General features: G+C 39.5%; 1 protein-coding gene across 2 annotated transcripts in view; it reads right to left on the bottom strand.

The window, feature by feature from the left end:
* Window positions 1–16,378, bottom strand: part of ATG7 (autophagy related 7) — a 533,052-nt gene that overhangs the window by 279,597 nt on the left and 237,077 nt on the right. For both annotated transcript variants that reach the window (XM_029600773.1, XM_029600774.1), the window contains exon 17: window positions 15,886–15,966. In XM_029600773.1, coding sequence (XP_029456633.1) covers window positions 15,886–15,966 — 81 coding nt within the window. The remainder of the gene's footprint in view (window positions 1–15,885; window positions 15,967–16,378) is intronic.

Below are 16,378 nucleotides of genomic sequence, written 5' to 3'. Positions count from 1 at the left end.
GCAACTGGTGGAGTGGGGTCCCACCTGCCATCAGTCCTGTCTTCAGAAAGTAACACCACCTCCTGTGGTCCCTCTGGCTACTACGTCCTCTAGCATACCTGCTCCATATGCAGCCTTTGAGGACATGTTCTCTAAATAAAAGGCCAATCTCCTTCCGCCTCCCTGAAGGTTTGATTGTCCAATCAACCTCCTTCCAGGAACCTCGCCTCCTCGTAGTCACACCTACTCTGTCTCTGCCTGAGCAAACGCAATGACGGAATATATCCAGGAAAATCTTGCGAAGGGATTCATTCGCCCGTCCACGTCTCCCGCTGGGGCGGGATTCTTTTTTGTGACCAAGGATGGGTCACTTAGGCTGTATATTGACTACCGCGGCCTCAACACCATCACTCGTAAGGATAAATATCCCTTGCCATTAATATCTGAATTATTTGACCGCCTCCAGGGTGCCTCCATATTTATGAAGCTGGATCTACATGGGGCGTATAACCTGGTAAGAATTTGTCCCGAATACATCTGGAAAACAGCCTTTAACACCCGGGACGGGCACTACGAATACTTGGTGATGCCCTTTGGCCTCTGTAATGCACCAGCAGTATTCCAACGATGAACGAAGTCTTCAGAGACCTACTTGTACACCAAAGTAGTGGCCTATCTGGACGATATCCTCGTCTTTTCCAAAGACCTTGACACTCGTCGTGCCGACGTATGAATCGTCTTCTAGCGTCTCCATGAAAACCATCTGTTTGCGAAATTGGACAAATGCCTGTTTGAGAAATCCAGTTTACTTTTTCTCGGCTATATAATGTCTCGGCAGGGCTTCTCTATGGATCCAGTCAAACTAAAGGGAGTCAGAGATTGGCCACAACCTGTGGGCCTCAAAGCGCTCCACAGCTTCTTGGGATTCTTCAACTACTATTGTCTCTTCATCCCACACTATTCTACCTTGGCTGCTCCATTTACAGCCTTGACCCGTAAAGGCCAAGACATGCAAAATTGGCCCCCTGAACCCTTTAACACCTTCCATCGTCTGAATGAAGCCTTCCAGAAGGGGTCCTGTCTGCACCATCCTGACTCGAACCGCCCATTTCTAGTTGAAGTTTATGCCTCCGCCATTGAGGCTGGGGCGGTGTTAAGTCAACGCACTGCCTCTGGTACCGTAGTTCCTTGTTCCTTCTATTCCCGAAAATTTTCATCTGCAGAGCAAAATTACAGCATCAGGGATTGTGAGCTGCTCACCATAAAATTGGCTCTTGAAGAGTGGCGCCCGTGGCTAGAGGGCACACAACACAAATTCACTGTGTTCACTGATCATAAGAATCTGGAACATTTAAGTCAAGCACAACGTCTCAATGCCCGTCAGGCTCAATGGGCCTTGTTCTTCTCCAGATTAGACTTCGAACTTTATCGCCCAGCCAATAAAAACCTCCGGGCAGATACCCTATCACGATCTTTTGAGCCTGAAGACACTCCGGAAGAACCAACACACACTTAATCACACACTTAATCATGACCCTGTTAAATAAGTCAATCCACCATTATGTATAGTATACATATGATAGTTAAATTTCTCGCTAAATGTTTACAGTTCTTAATACCTCTCTAAATATTCTATAGTTCACTACTTCTTCCAAACTTTGTAATCCCACAATGCCTCTAATTTGTATGCCACTGTTTTTGATCACAAAGTGTATCTTATTTACGTTCGTTCAGTGCACCTGTTAGCTGTTCTATGTACTATTGGTTCTCTTGTAAACCGTTGTGAAGGCCAGTTCCAAACAACGGTATATAAAAACACCTAAATAAATAAATAAATAAATAAATAAAAATAAATAAATAAATAATTGACCCAACTTGTATTTGCTTATCTGCCTCTCATCCAGTTCCAGCTGGGAAGACTGTCGTGCCCCCATGACTCCAAGAAAGAGTTCTCCAATGGGTGCACAATTCCAAATTCGCTGGTCACCCAGGACGATCACGAACCGTGGCACTGCTCCAGTGGTTCTTCTGGTGGCCTACCATGGTCTTCGACGTGAAAGCATACATCAAATCCTGTAATGTATGTGCACAGCAAAAACCCCTGGTAGGACAACCTTGGGGTCTCTTACAACCACTTCCAGCACCCGAAGAACTTATCTACGGATTTCATCGTGGACCTGCCGCCTTCTAAGGATCACACTGTAATATGGGTCACCATGGACCATTTTTCAAAGATTGCCCATTTTGTACCACTACCAGGCCTACTATCTGCTCCAGAGCTAGCACGATTATTCTTCCACCATATCTTCAGACTGCACAGCTTACCCACAGACACTGTTTCAGAATGAGGTCCTCAATTTGTTGCCAGGTACTGGTGCTCCCTTTACTGGAAGTTCGGCATTAACATCAGCCTCACGACCGCCTAATCATCCCCAAGCCAACGGGCAAGCTGAGCGGATGAATCGCTCCTTGAAGGCCTTTCCGTGCACTTACATCAATGACCAACAAGATAACTGGTAAGACCTCTTATCCTGGGCGGAGTTTTCTCACAACTCCCACATTGCCACTGCTACTGGAACATCTCCATTTTCAGTCTATGGGAAATAGCCACGACCACCACTGCCCATACCTCTATCTGTGCCATCCGCTGCAGTACAGGCTACTACGGATGCCCATAAAACATTATGGGAGCAGACAAATCTCCGCTTGCGTCAGGCCTCTTCCCGGATCAAGAGAACTGCTGACAGTCGACGTCACTCGGCTCCTGAATTTCTCCCTGGCCAGAAAGTCTGGTTAAGTACTCAATATATCTGACTCCGAATTCCATCTCAGAGATTCACTCCTAGATAATCGGTCCCTTTGCTGTTACCCGACGCATCAGACCTGTTACTTATCAGCTGCGGCTGTCTCCTACGCTGGAAATATTTAATACATTCCATGTATCACTCTTGAAACCTGTGATTTTATCTTGGCCTGCCCGGAAAGCACCTGAGCCACCTCCTTTGGTGGCAGAAACCGATTAACGTATAAGGTCCATGAAGACTTAGACGTCCCCCGTAGGGCCCGCCGGTGGGAATACCTCCTTTCCTGGGTGGGATATGGACCTGAAGAGAATTCATGGGAACCAGCTCAAAATATCCTGGACAAGACTCTCCTTTTACCCCCAATCATGCAATGGTCAAAAGTGACTGGCTTGCAAGATTTTTTAGCAAAATGTACCTGAAAAAGATTTATGAGATTTTGCTTCTGAGAGGAAGCTTCTTTTCAAATTCTCTTTGCTTTCCTTATCAAAATTTTAAATCTAACTTGACAGTGCTTATGCTGTTTCCTGTTCCGTCATTCAGATCCATTTTCCACTTTTTGAAAGCTGTTCTTTTGGCTAGAATAGCTTCTCTCACCTCACCTTTTAACGATGCCGACAGTCATTTAGTCTTCCTTCCACATTTCTATTTGTTCTTCTGATGCTAGACTATAAGAATTTGGTAAGTTTCAGAAATTAGAATAGCAATTTCTCATGTAATCTTTGAATTTTGACTCTTACAAATTGTATTAAATGACTTTCTTCATCAATATTCCTGGCCACATAGAATGGATAGGGATACAAAAGACGCACTTTATGGTCCTGGAACTTACTCCTGCTTTGTTGAGCTTATAGATCCAAAGGGCCTGCACAACGTTAGTAAAGGAGTCATGAGTCTTCATTACTAGTTGTCCAAAGGTTTTTTCCCCTCCTTTCTCCCTCCTATTCAGCCACTTTATTTATTTATTTATTTAACATTTTTATATACCGAAATTCATGTAGCAATGTTATATATCATTTCGGTTTACATTATAACGTTAAAAACGCGCATGAAAGAGTGCGATTACATCGAACAGGTAGATGAAACTTGGATCAAGAAACTTGGGAAAAAATAAAATAAAAATAAGATAAAATACTATATCAAAAGTCCTCTGGTTGAGAGCTATAAACCTCTTGACTTGGCATGTGTATAACTCTAGAACCTGCTTGCAGGTGTCATTGTTGCATAATGACAGGGATTCCCTCCCTCCCAGAGGCCGTGAACAATGCCTTTGCAGCCTCTTCAGCTGGCACGAAGAACAAGAACTAGATCCAGGAATCAAACCAGGGTCTTCTGACATAAGACATACAATAGAAAAACAATGTATAACAATTCCTGCAGTGGAAATTTGATTATGCCTAATTATGAATCAAACCTCTAGCTCTCAGTACTGAGACATCCCTATTAAAGATTTGCTCAGGTTTACACTGCATGGCCCCACAAATATTGCCAGGGAGAAATTTCAAAGGTCAAATATGGGAAAACAATTTAAGAACAGGCCTCACACACATTAGTGAACTACACAAGTTTTCTGGCAAGAAACTCAAAGATTCAGCTGTTGCCAATCAGCTGTTGCCAAGAGGTGGCCCAGCAACACTGGCTTCAAAACGAAACAACATATATTTGTAATGCAATCACGGTAAAACAGAAAAAAATAATACAACTATTTTCCATACTGAATTTCAATATATTTAATGTAAATCTTCACTTGCAGTGCATAGGCATAGTCATAGACAGTTTAATATTTGTTAAACCATTCAATGTGGCTCACAGAAAAGCACAAAATAAAGAAGTTATGGAAAAAAAACCCATACATTTTGCCTGAGGCCATTTTCCACAAAAAAACCCACAAGAAGGATACTAACATTTTCCCAAGATATTTTTGAAATACTCCCAAATGTGCCAAATAGATACTTTTTCCAACACTGACAGCAGAAACTGCATTTCATAGGCACACAAAATAAAGTGGAAGACAAAGACCATATAGTCCATCTAGTCAGATTCACATTCTTTTCTCCACCTATGTTCCTTATGTTTTTATAGGAGTTTTCACTCTGAGACATGTTTGTTTTTTTCTGTTTGAAAGTATTCTTTTCTTTCTGTTGTCTAGTGAGCACCTACTTTAGTGCTCATTTTTTTCTGAATGCAGCCACATTCGCCAGCTTAGGGCTGGGCTGGAAAGATAAGTATATAGCAGTAAGCAGTTCCATCCGTGACCTGCACTATTTCTGGATCTCACAGGTTCAAAGCTGGGCGAGCACTGGTTCCTAGCTCAAACTATAGATTCGTGCCCAAGTCTGAATGCATGCACAATCAGTTAATTAGGTCATTTCAATATAAGACTCTAAGCAATTATTTATTTGCAACCATTTTTTCCCCATACTTTCTACCACTGAAGGTAGGATACAGAACTCCATACAGAAGTCATCTACTAGATAAGGGAGCCCTGACCGACGTGCCGCAAATGCGCAGTAGAGAGCAGTCTTATACCTAGCCATTACTGCCCCCTCACCCCCTTCCCATCCCCAGACCTCCCTTTAAACATTGTTTTAACTCTTTTGTAAAACCTCCTCCCCCTGCTTCCAAATCTCTGTTCAATCTCCCCTGTTTTTACTCTTTTGTAATTCCCTACACTCCATGCTCCTTCGCATTTATAAATAGTTCATTTTACTCGCATATATCAAGAGTTCTCTGTAAAGCATTTATAAGCTAAGTTCATGTTTAATGTAAACCGATGTGATACTCACAGTGAATGTCATTATATAAAAACTTTTAAATAAATAAATAAAATAAATAAATAAAGACAGTTTAAAAATGTTTTTTTGATGCCGTGGATTTACAAACATATCTGTTCAGTGCATTACTTAGAGTTTATGGCAGACTATTTCACACAAAGACTATATATACAATATTTTTTCATTTTTTGGTGTGCAGCATACACTGTTTTTTAATTGCTGGAAAAAAGTTTTCAAAAAAATAGTATCTCATTAGAAGGAATGGCAGTTTATGATTATAGAGATAACAGCCCTGATCACCTGGAGAGTATCAATGTACAGCCTGGTATGAAACTACCACCCCTTTTCTATATTAAGATTTTTGCTAAATTTTCAATAATGTAATGAATTGTTTGTATATTGAATTTGGTCCATTTTGTTAATATTTAAAGAGGGTGTTTTTTGGATTTAATTGTTTCCACAGTCCATTAAAGCAGAAAATTCTGATTCAAATTTGCTATCTGGGGACTTGGAAAATTAATACACATAGCTTCAGATTTGACCTTGAAACCATCCCCCCTTCTATATGTTTTCCAGGTTGCACCCCTTGTTTGGAATGCTCTGCCAGTGAGTATTAGCGATGTGGAGGGATGCAGTCTTTTTCACCAGCACCTCAAAATTGGTCCATTCAGCAATTTGAACAATTGCACATTTTGGGGAATATGGCCTCTATTCTTGTTGAACATAGAGGTTGAAAATTGTTTGATATGCTTTAAATTGGAATAGGAGGCATGTAGAATACCTCATGCTGTTTGGTTGTTTGGTACATTAGCACTTTATAGATTACTGTGGTTTTATCAAATAGGGTTATTGTAATTATGCCATTTTTCCAATGGCCATGGCCATTATATGAACTGGCCATTGGGGGTTTTTTGTCTATTATTTCAGTGACCAGATCTATTACTTGCAGGATTAGTCACTATGATTTAGCCATGAATAATTTAGTAATTATATTTATCATATGATATGGTTAGTATATTTATGATGTGCTCGACATTTTTCTGCTTTGTTATAGATTTACAGTTTTAGATATAAGACTTTTATGGCTGCTTTTATTTTGTTATCAATCATGAATTTATTGTCAGCTAAGAGCTCTGTTATGGATTTGTGTACTCTATAATTATTATTTGTGTTTTATTGTGGATTTTATATATGTTATTTTACGATTATGTTAATTCACCTTGAAATATCTATTATGACTATTATGGAACACAAATGCCTGACTTAAATTAAATTAAAGCCATTACCTGAATGAAGAGCAATTTGCCAAAGTAAAAAGGCTTGGCTGAAAATTGCCCTCTTCTGCCAGACTAAAAATGCACGCATACCATTAGGAAGATGAAAGAGCGGCCTTGGAGGGAACGGGGAAAGCCATCGGGGCTCCCCTCATGCTCGGCGCGTGCAAGGTGCACGAGTGCATCCCCTTGTGTGCGCCGACCCTGGATTTTATGTTATAAAATTGGGTGTAGATTTGTTCACGACGGGTTGCGCGAACAAATCTATGCCAGCGCATGTTTTAAAATCTGCCCCTATGAGCGTAAGCCACGTGCTTAACCCCTGAAAAGCTGCCCCTGCGCGCGCCGAGCCTATCTTGCATAGGCTTGGCGGTGTGCACAAACCCCGGGATGTGCGTATGTCTCGGGGCTTTCAGAAATGGGCGGTCCGGGGGCGTGCCGGAGGTTTGCGCACCGGCAGCCCGCAGGCATAACTTTTGAAACAAAGGGAGGCAGGGGGATTTCGTTAGGGCTGGGGGTGGGTTAGATAGGGGAAGGGAGGGGAATGTGGGGGGGTGGGAGCGGTTGAAAAGTTCCCTCCGAGGCCGCTCCGATTTCAGAGTGGCCTCAAAGGGAATGGAGGCAACCTGTGCAGCTCGGCGCGCACAAGTTGCACAATTGTGCACCCCCTTGCGCGCGCCGACCCTGGATTTCATAACATGTGCGCGGCAGCGCGCGCATGCTTTAAAATTGGGCGTAGATTTGTTTGCGCCGGGTTGTGCGAAGAAATCTGTGCCTGCGCGCAGGTTTTAAAATCTGCCCCATTATTTATAGAACCAATAGTTACAGCTGAGCAAAACAAATGAATAAAACAAGGTATAGTTAAAGGTAATGAAGTTGCATTTTAATTAAAGAAACAACAAGCAATTATTTTATTTTATTTAGGATGATTCATAAACTGCTTTCCAGGCTAAAATAAGTTGTCCAAAGCAGTGTACAGCAATAAAATAAATCAATCCCATCAGCAATAATACAATACAGCTCAGTTAACCTTTACAAAATCCTTAATTCTCATCAGTAAGCATTAACCAGGTCTTCAATTTTTCTGAAATTTCAGTAAATCATGTTCCTCTCTAATCTCAAGTGGGAGCCCATTCCACAATTTATTACCATGAAGAAAGCTCTATTCTGGAGCCTGACATGATGAAACACCTTAACAAATTGCAATTATAACTGAGATTGATGCATTTGGAACACTATACTGAGGCACAGATTTCATGTCACCAATTGGATGGAAAATACTCAATACAGATAACTGGAACCTCCAAATAACAAGGAAATTTCCTCTAAATGGTTTCTCTCTAAAGAGGCATCAACCATACTTACAAATAAATTTATAACCTAACATTATGTTCACAGAATTCTTGGGTGAAGCAAACCTTATACAGCTACTCTCAGCATATACTACAAATGGTACATGTCTAGGGATCTTCATTTTCAGTTTTTATTTTTTTTTTAATTTTCTGGGAATGTATCAGAATAAAAAACAGGAGAAAAATCAATGGAAAAATGAGTCCCATTTTTCTCTGTAAATATTGGTGAAACAAATCTAGGACAATAAAGTAAGTATATTCTCCTACTCACCAACTCAACAGCATCCCTATCTCTACCTCCATCTCCTGCCTAGCATGTCCCTTTCTCTCACCAAAACCCCAATGAGAATCTCTCTCTTTCATCCATCCCCCATTGCAACAGCATTCATCCTTAATAGTGGAGGCTGGTGGTTTCTCTTAGCTCCTTTGGCAGTATGCTTGCTGAGGCTCCTGTGCTGTGCAGCACTGTACTTCTTTTTTGCAGGGAAAGGGAGCCTGCCGGGAACTACTTCTGGTGGGTGTGGTATGCTTCAAAAGCTGCATTGGTGGCACAAAGCAGCAAGTACTTTGGCTGTTTAGGGAGAGGGGGAGATGGGACTTGAAACACCATTTCTGCGGCTCTGGAGGGCTAGCATTTTTGCTGGGGGGGGGGGGGGGGAAGGACTTGAAACGCTGCAGGTGCTTTGGCCCGCACTCTTTCAAGCAGTTAATGGGAGGCCTTGAGACGCTGCCTCTGAAGCTCTGGAGCTGCTTTTTAATCAGTTTAAAATTAGGGTGAAAATCAGTTTAAGCCAATAGTTACTTTTGGAAAAATCCAGGAATTTATGGATAAATATTGGTTTAAACTGAAAATGAAAGACCCTATATGTGTCTAATTCAGAATGTTTATTAAGGACATTCCTTTAAGAAAGACAGTTGCTGCTGGTTATGACCATATCATTTGCATGTATTATTTCTTAATATAACTATTAATAGTAACAATACTGAGGATAAAAGTACGCAATTATTTCAAAGCCCCTAATATACAGAATTGCTTCTATAATAAGGCATCAATTAGATTCACCAGCTCGATCAACACAAATCTATGTTGGGTTCATATTTAATCAAATTATTTCATCTGGGAATGAAATATCAGGATTTATGCTTCAATTAAAGACTATGTTTTGAAATGACACATCGAAAACATTTAATTTTCAGCCGTGGAATTATACCTGTGATAAGATGTTTGAGTTTTACATTCTGAAACTCAAAATTCTTATCACAGGTGCATTTATGTTAGCAGCTTTTTAATTTTTTTTAGGAAGATTTGAATAAAGGTTATTTTTATACGATATATGATTCTAAATTATATACATAGATTTAATGAAGAGCAACTCATACATATATATATATGATACCATACTAATTACCGTATTTTTCGCTCCATAAGACACACCTGACCATAAGAGGGGGAAAATAAAAAAAAAAATGGTGTGCTAAACCAGCTACTGGCCCCAACTGGACCATCAGGGGCTTTTGGAAAGTCTTGGGGGGGTCAGGAGGGTGGGGGGGTGTAGTTAATAAATGTATTTTTTTATATTCGTTCCATAAGACGCACAGACATTTTCCCCCCACTTTTGGGGAAAAAAAGTGTGTCTTCTGGAGCAAAAAATACGGTAGTTAGGAATCTGAATGTAATATAGTTTTTGTATTGTATGATGATAACTTTCAAACAGGCGCACATATACATGTGTATATGAGTGTGTGGCCAGATGTGCAGCAATTTTAATCCTGCGAACACATACTCGTGCAGGTTATAAAATAGCCCCGGTTCGCTTAACTGTGCACCTAATTTTAAGCTGGTATACGTACAGCTGTGTAAGTTGGCTTTCGGTTGCGCAAGTGAAGGAATTTTATGACAGATGCACGTCCAGGCCATGTCAGTTTCACCAGTTCATCCACCTGTTTGCCTAGTCTAGAGCTAGGTCCTCCAAATCCTGGGCGTCTGTGCATTTTATGGAGCGTCCATTTCCGGCATTAAAATTAGGGTTGTGCAATGGACGGCCAGCGCCATCTTAAAAAATGGCGTGGGCCATCCATTACTCTACCATGTGACAGAAGCCGACCAATGGCATTGGTAGCCCCTGTCACATGGTAAGGGCAAAGGGCCATCGGCGCCATTTTGATTACTGGCAGCCGAATGCCCAAGGTTTAAGGTTTATTTGTACTTGTATACCGTTGTCTCGGCGTAGCCTTCACAGCGGTTAACATAATAATTAAATACAATAAAAGAAAATTACAAACAATAATAATAATATGAGATAAAATTTAACAAGTGAAAATAAAAGATATCCTAATAAAATAATGTCAGAAGCCATAAATATTAAACCAATAAATACTAAAAGACCTAAAACATGCTTTCAGTATTAAGTTAATAAAAAGTCAAAGCCACGTATGATTGTACAGTTACATGGATACCTATTTTTTATCTTCATTATACGCCGCATGGAATAGCCAAGTTTTAAGTTCTGCTTTAAACTTAGTTTTTTCCTGCTGCATTCTTAGTTGCATTGGTAGTGAGTTCCATAGCTTTGATCCTGCGATGGACAGTGCCCTTTCTCGAATCTGACTAAGGTGTGCTGATTTAATAGAAGGAATTGATAAGAGACCTTTGTTAGCGGATCTGAGGTCTCTTTGTGGTACATGCAATCGCAAAGCGGCATTAAGCCATTCTGTTCTTTCTCCATAAATTATGGTATGTATTATACATGCCGCCTTATATTGTATTCTGAAGTGCACAGGCAACCAGTGTAAAGTCATCAAGGTTGGTGTAATGTGCTCAAACTTCCTTTTTCCTGTTAAGATCCGAGCTGCGGCATTCTGAAAAACCTGCAAAGGCCTAATCATAGACTGAGGCAAACCAAGAATTAATGCATTACAGTACTCAAGATTAGCAAACAGCAAAGCTTGAAGTACTGATTTAAAATCAGAAAATTCCAACAGTGGTTTCAATCTTCTCAACGTTAATAGTTTAAAATAGCCATCTCTTAACTTTATCGCAATATGTTTTCTCATATTTAACTCAGTATCAATTATCACACCGAGATCTCTTGCAAAAGATGCAGGAATCAATTTGGTGTTCTCAAACTGAAATGGTGGAATAACAGCTTGGGAATGTTTTCTTTCTAACAATATAATTTCTGTTTTATCTGTATTGAGGATTAATTTCATTTGTGATAGTAATTTTTTTATGGCATCTAAATAAATAGTTATTAATTTATAAGTAAAATCAAAATCTTGTTCAATAGGTACTAAAAACTGAATATCATCAGCATACACATAAAATTTCAATCCCAGTCCAGTTAAAAGATGACAAAAGGGGGAGATCGCTCCCGGGACCCCAACTGGACCATCAGGGGCTTTTGGAAAGTCTTGGGTGGGGTCAGGAGGGTGGGGTAGTTAATAAATGTATTTTTTTATATTCGCTCCATAAGGTGCACAGACATTTTCCCCCCACTTTTGGGGAAAAAAAGTGTGTCTTCTGGAGCAAAAAATACGGTAGTTAGGAATCTGAATGTAATATAGTTTTTGTATTGTATGATGATAACTTTCAAACAGGCGCACATATACATGTGTATATGGATGTGTGGCCAGATGTGCAGCAATTTTAATCCTGCGAACACATACGCGTGCAGGTTATAAAATAGCCCCGGTTCGCTTAACTGTGCACCTAATTTTAAGCTGGTATACGTACAGCTGTGTAAGTTGGCTTTCGGTCACGCAAGTGAAGGAATTTTATGACAGATGCACGTCCAGGCCATGTCAGTTTCACCCGTTCATCCACCAGTTTGCCCAGTCTAGAGCTAGGTCCTCCAAACCCCCCTGGCTCTTTAGCCTGTATTTCCCCCAGTTAACTCAGATACTTCAAACACTTCATAGATGCCTGGAAATAGTTTTATAAAGACTTGCACCTCCTCCAAAGCAGAAGTAAATTATCACTAAAATATACCTGGGTGCACACCCAGAGGCATAGCTACTTGGGCGCATATCTCTTGGCCCCACCCTGGAAAGACCATGCCCCACTAATATGCTTACCCTTTTTTTCCACTGATACGAGATATTCATGCATCAATAATTGTACATGCATTAATTGTATTAATTGTATTAATTAATACATGCAATAATTGTACATCAGTCTTCCTCAATCATCATCCAGCATTCAACACCGATCTCACGCAACATCTACCACAAGCACTCGTAAGATGGAGAAACCACCTAACCTTCAACTCCACAACTGTCACAAGCACCTAATTAACATCCCACTTATGAAAAATAACAATAACTTACTCTGCCTCACCTTTCTTCTCATTAATGCACAATCATTAACCAAAAAATTCATGCTAATATCTGACATACTACAAGAAAAAAACCCTGACTTCATCGCCATAACAGAATCCTGGTTCAAAAATACCGATCAAGTCATTTTGAACCAACTTGACAACAATGCCTATGACACTTTCTCAATCCCTCACAATTACCGAAGAGGAGGCGGCCTTCTCCTACTTATCAAAAAACATTTCTCAATGAAAATGATCCCACATAACCTCCCAAAACAATTCGAAGTTGCACTCTTCGACTCACCAAATCTACAAATCTGCCTTTTCTATTGCCCACCCAAGCTTCTCGATAGTAACATCTCTCCGCTGCTCGAGTTCCTTATTACCTACATTAATTTGAAAAAACCTGCAATCATTCTTGGTGACTTCAACCTTCATATAGATGTCATCCCAAGATCTCTAAATTGCCAAACCCTCATTGACATGCTTTCAAGCTTAAACTGCTGCCTTCAAGTACATGACCCCACTCACAAAGCAGGTCATACATTAGACCTAATCTTCACTAATAACTACTTCTCCAATACCACAATTCTCCATAGTCCAGTTCCATGGTCTGACCACCATCTTCTACTATGCAAGACTCAAATAAATTTCAACAATCCAACCTACACTAAGGATACACAAAATGTCTTCAAATATCGACCACCATTTCAATCTGATCTTCTCCTACAAGAACTGGGTCACCAGCTTTCTAATCTCGACCTTTCTAACATAAATAACGCCATCCAATCCTGGTTTCATATTACTGAAGAAACTGCTAACAACATTAACCCAGAAAAAATCAAACGTTTAAGGAACAAAAAAGAACACCAAAACCCCTGGTATAACACCACTCTTAAAAATATGAAAATGGCTCTCAGGAAAATCGAAAAAGAGTGGCAAAAAAAAACAAACAGCCATTATTACAGCAGAAATACCGCACTCATCTAGCTGCCTACAAAAAAACCATCCAGAACACAAAACGTGATTACTACAGTAAAAAAATAAATAACGCTACCAACAAAGCTAAATCACTGTTCAACATAGTAAACAACCTCATCGTCGAAAACAACAATCCCACTACCTCTGAAACAATAAATTTAAGCCAAGACTTAGCCATCTTCTTTAAGAACAAAATTTCAAAAATCACGGATGCCTTCAACTCCACATCAATCATAGAAAAGCAATCTTTATCAAACATAAGTCCCTGGCTTGAATTCAATCCTATCTCCAACTTGGAAACAGAGAAAATGTTGAAAAAAATAAACCCTGCGCGCCATGACATGGACACCATTCCAACCCGAGCTTTAAAGGAAATCGCTCATCCCTTAGCCCCAACAATAGCAGCAATCATCAACAAATCTCTTACTGAGGGCGAGCTTCCTATCAAACTAAAAATCGCTACAATCACACCACTTCTGAAGAAAAAAAACCTCAACCCAAAAGATTTAAACAACTACCGCCCAATTTCAAACCTTCCCCTTTTTGCTAAATTGACAGAAAAGGCGGTTCTGAAACAACTAAACGAACACCTGGACGACCATAAAATTCTATTTCCCACACAACACGGTTTTAGAAAAAACCTCAGTACTGAAACCCTACTACTCAATCTTTCGGACACCTTATTAAGAGACTTCGATAACAAACTAGATCACCTTCTGATCCTCCTCGATTTGTCAGCAGCCTTTGACACTGTGGACCACAAAAGGCTTATTCTTAGCCTGGAATCCATCGGGCTCGCTGGAAAAACCCTCAACTGGTTTTCCTCTTTCCTTAAAAACAGATTTTTCAAAGTTTCCTACAACAACTTTTCATCTGAGGCCATCCCTCTAGATACTGGAGTTCCTCAAGGGTCGGCTTTATCACCTATTCTCTTTAATATCTACCTTCTTCCTTTATGCCATCTTTTAACAAGCCTTAACATCATTTTCTACATGTATGCTGATGACATACAACTTCTCATTCCCATTACTTCGTCTTTAGAAGAAACAATGTCAAAAGCAGCCTCACACCTGAAAGCAATACAAAATTTGCTGAACAATTTAGAATTATGCTTAAATATGAGCAAAACAGAATGTATATTAATTACAAGAAAAAACTTTGGTATAACTTCCACTCCACCCTTCCAATTTGACAACATTCAAATTCAACTCAAAGACAACGTTAAAGACCTGGGTTTCTGGCTAGATAATGAGCTAAATCTTAAAAAGCACATCACAACAAAAACAAGAGAAGGCTTTTACAAAATTCAAATACTCAAACACCTAAAACCGCTGCTTCATCCCCAGGATTTCAGAACCGTTCTTCAAGCCCTCATCTTTTCCAGTTTGGACTACTGCAACTCCCTTCTGATAGGCCTCCCTAATTCAACATTAAGACCTCTGCAGTTACTCAAAAACGCAGCTGCCAGAGTCCTGTCTGGTAAAAGAAAATCAGACCATATATCCCCAGTACTTTACAACTTACAATGGCTACCAGTTAAAAAAAGAATAGAGTACAAAGTATTCACAATCCTACACAAATCAATTCACAAAGCTGACTACTCTGCCCTGGACAATATTATACATCTACACAAATCCTCACGTACAACAAGATCTACATATAAAGTTCAGCTGGATGTCCCTTCTTTACCTCAAGCCAAATTATCCTCCACTAGAAATAGAGCCATCTCTATCGTCGGCCCAAAATTATGGAACGCACTACCGCAACACCTCAATTCGCAAGAAAACTTTAAATCTTTTAAAAAAGATCTTAAAGATTGGCTACTCTCACAGTCTTACAATGGCTGCTCACCCAATGACAACTGAACATAATCTTTTTCATATCCACCTTCACGTTCCTTTTTATGCCAGCAATCCCCCTCCTTCTGTCTTTCGTCCTGTCTTGCAGAAACCTTTTCTCTTTAACGGTTTCAACCGTCTACTTCAAGTGCTGCTTACACTCATAACTATTGTTCAATGTATTGTTCAATGTATTTATTGACTTTTTAAGTTAATGTTCTGATTCATTCTCTGTCACACTGTTATGAATTTAAATGTAACTGGTTTGTTATAATGTAAACCGGAGTGAAGGCTATGTCAGCTGTACCTCGGTATATAAACAAATGCTAAATAAATAAATAAATGCATGTGGGCGGCTTATAAAATTGGGTGTACACATGCATGCTCTAGATATGCCCACATCTCCTGATTTTGGCAAACCTCCCCCCCCCCACCACTTTTAAAATGTACTTTTATATGTTTTGGGATCTATTGTGAGTGTAGACTTTTGAATGCTTCCTTTTTTTTTTGATCTCCTGAAAAAAAATTAATTGCATGACAATAAACAAACTATAAAGTAAAACAACTTACTTTGGGAGAGCAGGCAGTGCACTTATCAAATGCCAGACTTACAGGCAGAACATTATCGAACCTTGACAAAAAACCTCGAATCTGCAAAGTATTGGTAAAATCATATAAAATTACATTAGTCAATTTACTTCCAAAATGCATTATCAAAATGCAACACCTAATGCTATAGTATGAATGGATGCCAAATCTGCATATGTAATATAACAACCAAATAATTTCAAAGTTTATTACTGTCTAAAACTTAGAAGCTGTATATTGCTTTCATTTTCCTACAGAAATACAAAAACTATTCAAATGTAACACTGCAAAAATATATAAATGGGTACAGCACCACCTAGAGTGCAATAGCTATACCACATCAAGTTTTTATTAGTCGACTATTCAAATTATAAACAAGAAAATATGCATAGTAGGAACTATCTATATACTATACATATTTTACTAATTTATGTCTTTACACCAATAAAAATCCATATTTAGTAAAGACTTTTCA

This window comes from Rhinatrema bivittatum, chromosome 4, assembly GCF_901001135.1.
Source record: "Rhinatrema bivittatum chromosome 4, aRhiBiv1.1, whole genome shotgun sequence".
Classification (NCBI taxonomy): Eukaryota; Metazoa; Chordata; class Amphibia; order Gymnophiona; family Rhinatrematidae; genus Rhinatrema; species Rhinatrema bivittatum.
The sequence above is the reverse complement of the archived record's forward strand: the minus strand, read 5'-3'. Positions and strand labels throughout refer to the sequence as shown.